This window comes from Nanorana parkeri, unplaced genomic scaffold (assembly GCF_000935625.1).
Source record: "Nanorana parkeri isolate BGI_ZX_2015 unplaced genomic scaffold, ASM93562v1 scaffold1213, whole genome shotgun sequence".
Lineage (NCBI taxonomy): Eukaryota > Metazoa > Chordata > Amphibia > Anura > Dicroglossidae > Nanorana > Nanorana parkeri.
In genome coordinates this window covers 464,966-466,525 of record NW_017307481.1, presented here as the reverse complement: position 1 = coordinate 466,525, position 1,560 = coordinate 464,966, and the positions used below count along the sequence as shown (strand labels likewise).

Genomic DNA, 1,560 nt, shown 5'->3' with positions numbered 1-1,560 from the left:
TATATTGATATACTATTTATTTAATTAAACCTCTTTACAAAATAAATAGAAGAAACAAAGCAATGTTAGTATTGTATCGTGAAGTATTTGGGCAATTCTGCCTTGCTTGTTTAGGGATGTGCCAATGCAGTGCCCATGATTTCATTTCTGGTTCATTAACAAGTATGAATAAACAACATCTCACAAGAAAGTATATATTCGTAACTAAGTGTTCAATATCAATGATAAAATACACTCATCCTTATTGCTTACACACTTAAACAAGTGAAAAACATTTTCAAGACACAAGCCTTGTGACAACCTACATAAGCAACAAGCAAATTACTGATACCAGAAATAGAATGGGCCCTAGGACACCACAGAAAAAGTTGCGATTTTGATGAAGGGGCACTATAGGCACTGCCTTTAACCCTTTATGGTACATAGTAATGTATTAAAACAATAAAAAGGAAGCCACACAATCAAGTGAAGTGGGGAGGATTGGCAACACTAGTCACCTTTCATTAGATTCTTGCTCACTCTCAGTTGAAGTTGAGACATTGCTGTCATTTTAGTTAGACTTTTGTATAATTTTTTAATTTTCAAGACAAGTCCCTTTCTGCAGCCGTCCCATATAAATAGGGGTCCTTGCCCTGGTCCTGGATGAACTCTTCCTTTTTCTCCCATTCTGCTGGCCAGCCGCCATTGGGGAAATTAGTGCTCTGGGTGGCACCATAACTGCCATAGCCACCACCGTAGCCCTGAGGCTGATCTTCACTCTCCTCAGCAAGCTCATCTTCGTGGATGAAACCACATTTCTCTTCAGTGGTTTCCTCTGGCTCAGCCCATGGCTGCTTTTCTCCTGAAGCAAAGATGCCGTAGAAAATGACACCACCATAGTGGACAAGGGATGCAATCAGGAAAACATATTGCCACTCTTCTCGAGTCTGCATTGGATGTGTAGAGTACAGTAAAGACAGAATAATAAAAAAAAACAGTTTACATATTGTGGCTACAGTTTAGACAATGTAACATACAGATATAGGTAGCATATAGATAGAGAGCTGCTCAGAACTAACAAAAGCCCCTTGTCATTGGTGGTAAGTGCAAATGCTCCTGTTAAAGCAGTGGTCATCGTAAATGCCTCTGTTACATTAGTGGTGAGTTGAGAATTTTGTGATACATTGGTGGTCAAGGGATGCAATCAGGAAGACATATAAAGGCTCAAAAAATGTGTTTAGTTTTGGATCGATTCGTTTGATTGTTATTTGGAATTCGTATAGATCCAAATTTTTCATTTTCGCTTTGGATCAATTTAAATCTATTTTGATGGAGTTTATTATGTTGTTAAACGTGAAAACTAAAAAAAAACAACAACCTGGGGTCCCCCTCCCAAATTCCTACCAGTCTGGTATGAATTTTAAGGAGGATCCCATGCCAAAAATAAACCAAAAAAAGCACAGTGTGCAGTCTACCCCCAAATTCCTTCCAGACACTTTAGATCTGGTAGGAATTTTAGAGGGGACCCCATGCCAAAAAAAATGTGTGCCCCCCAAAAAAAATTCCTTACCAGACCCTTGA

At 38.8% G+C, this 1,560-nt stretch overlaps 1 protein-coding gene across 1 annotated transcript in view; it reads right to left on the bottom strand.

Annotated features, from left to right (window-relative positions):
• Nucleotides 1-521: 521 nt before the first annotated feature.
• The window catches only part of LOC108797019 (vesicular glutamate transporter 1), a 158,476-nt gene continuing 157,437 nt past the window's right edge, over nucleotides 522-1,560 (bottom strand). Inside the window, exon 12 of the mRNA XM_018568583.1 lies at nucleotides 522-926. Within this exon, the coding sequence (XP_018424085.1) occupies nucleotides 582-926 (345 nt within the window). The 3' untranslated portion in view covers nucleotides 522-581. The remainder of the gene's footprint in view (nucleotides 927-1,560) is intronic.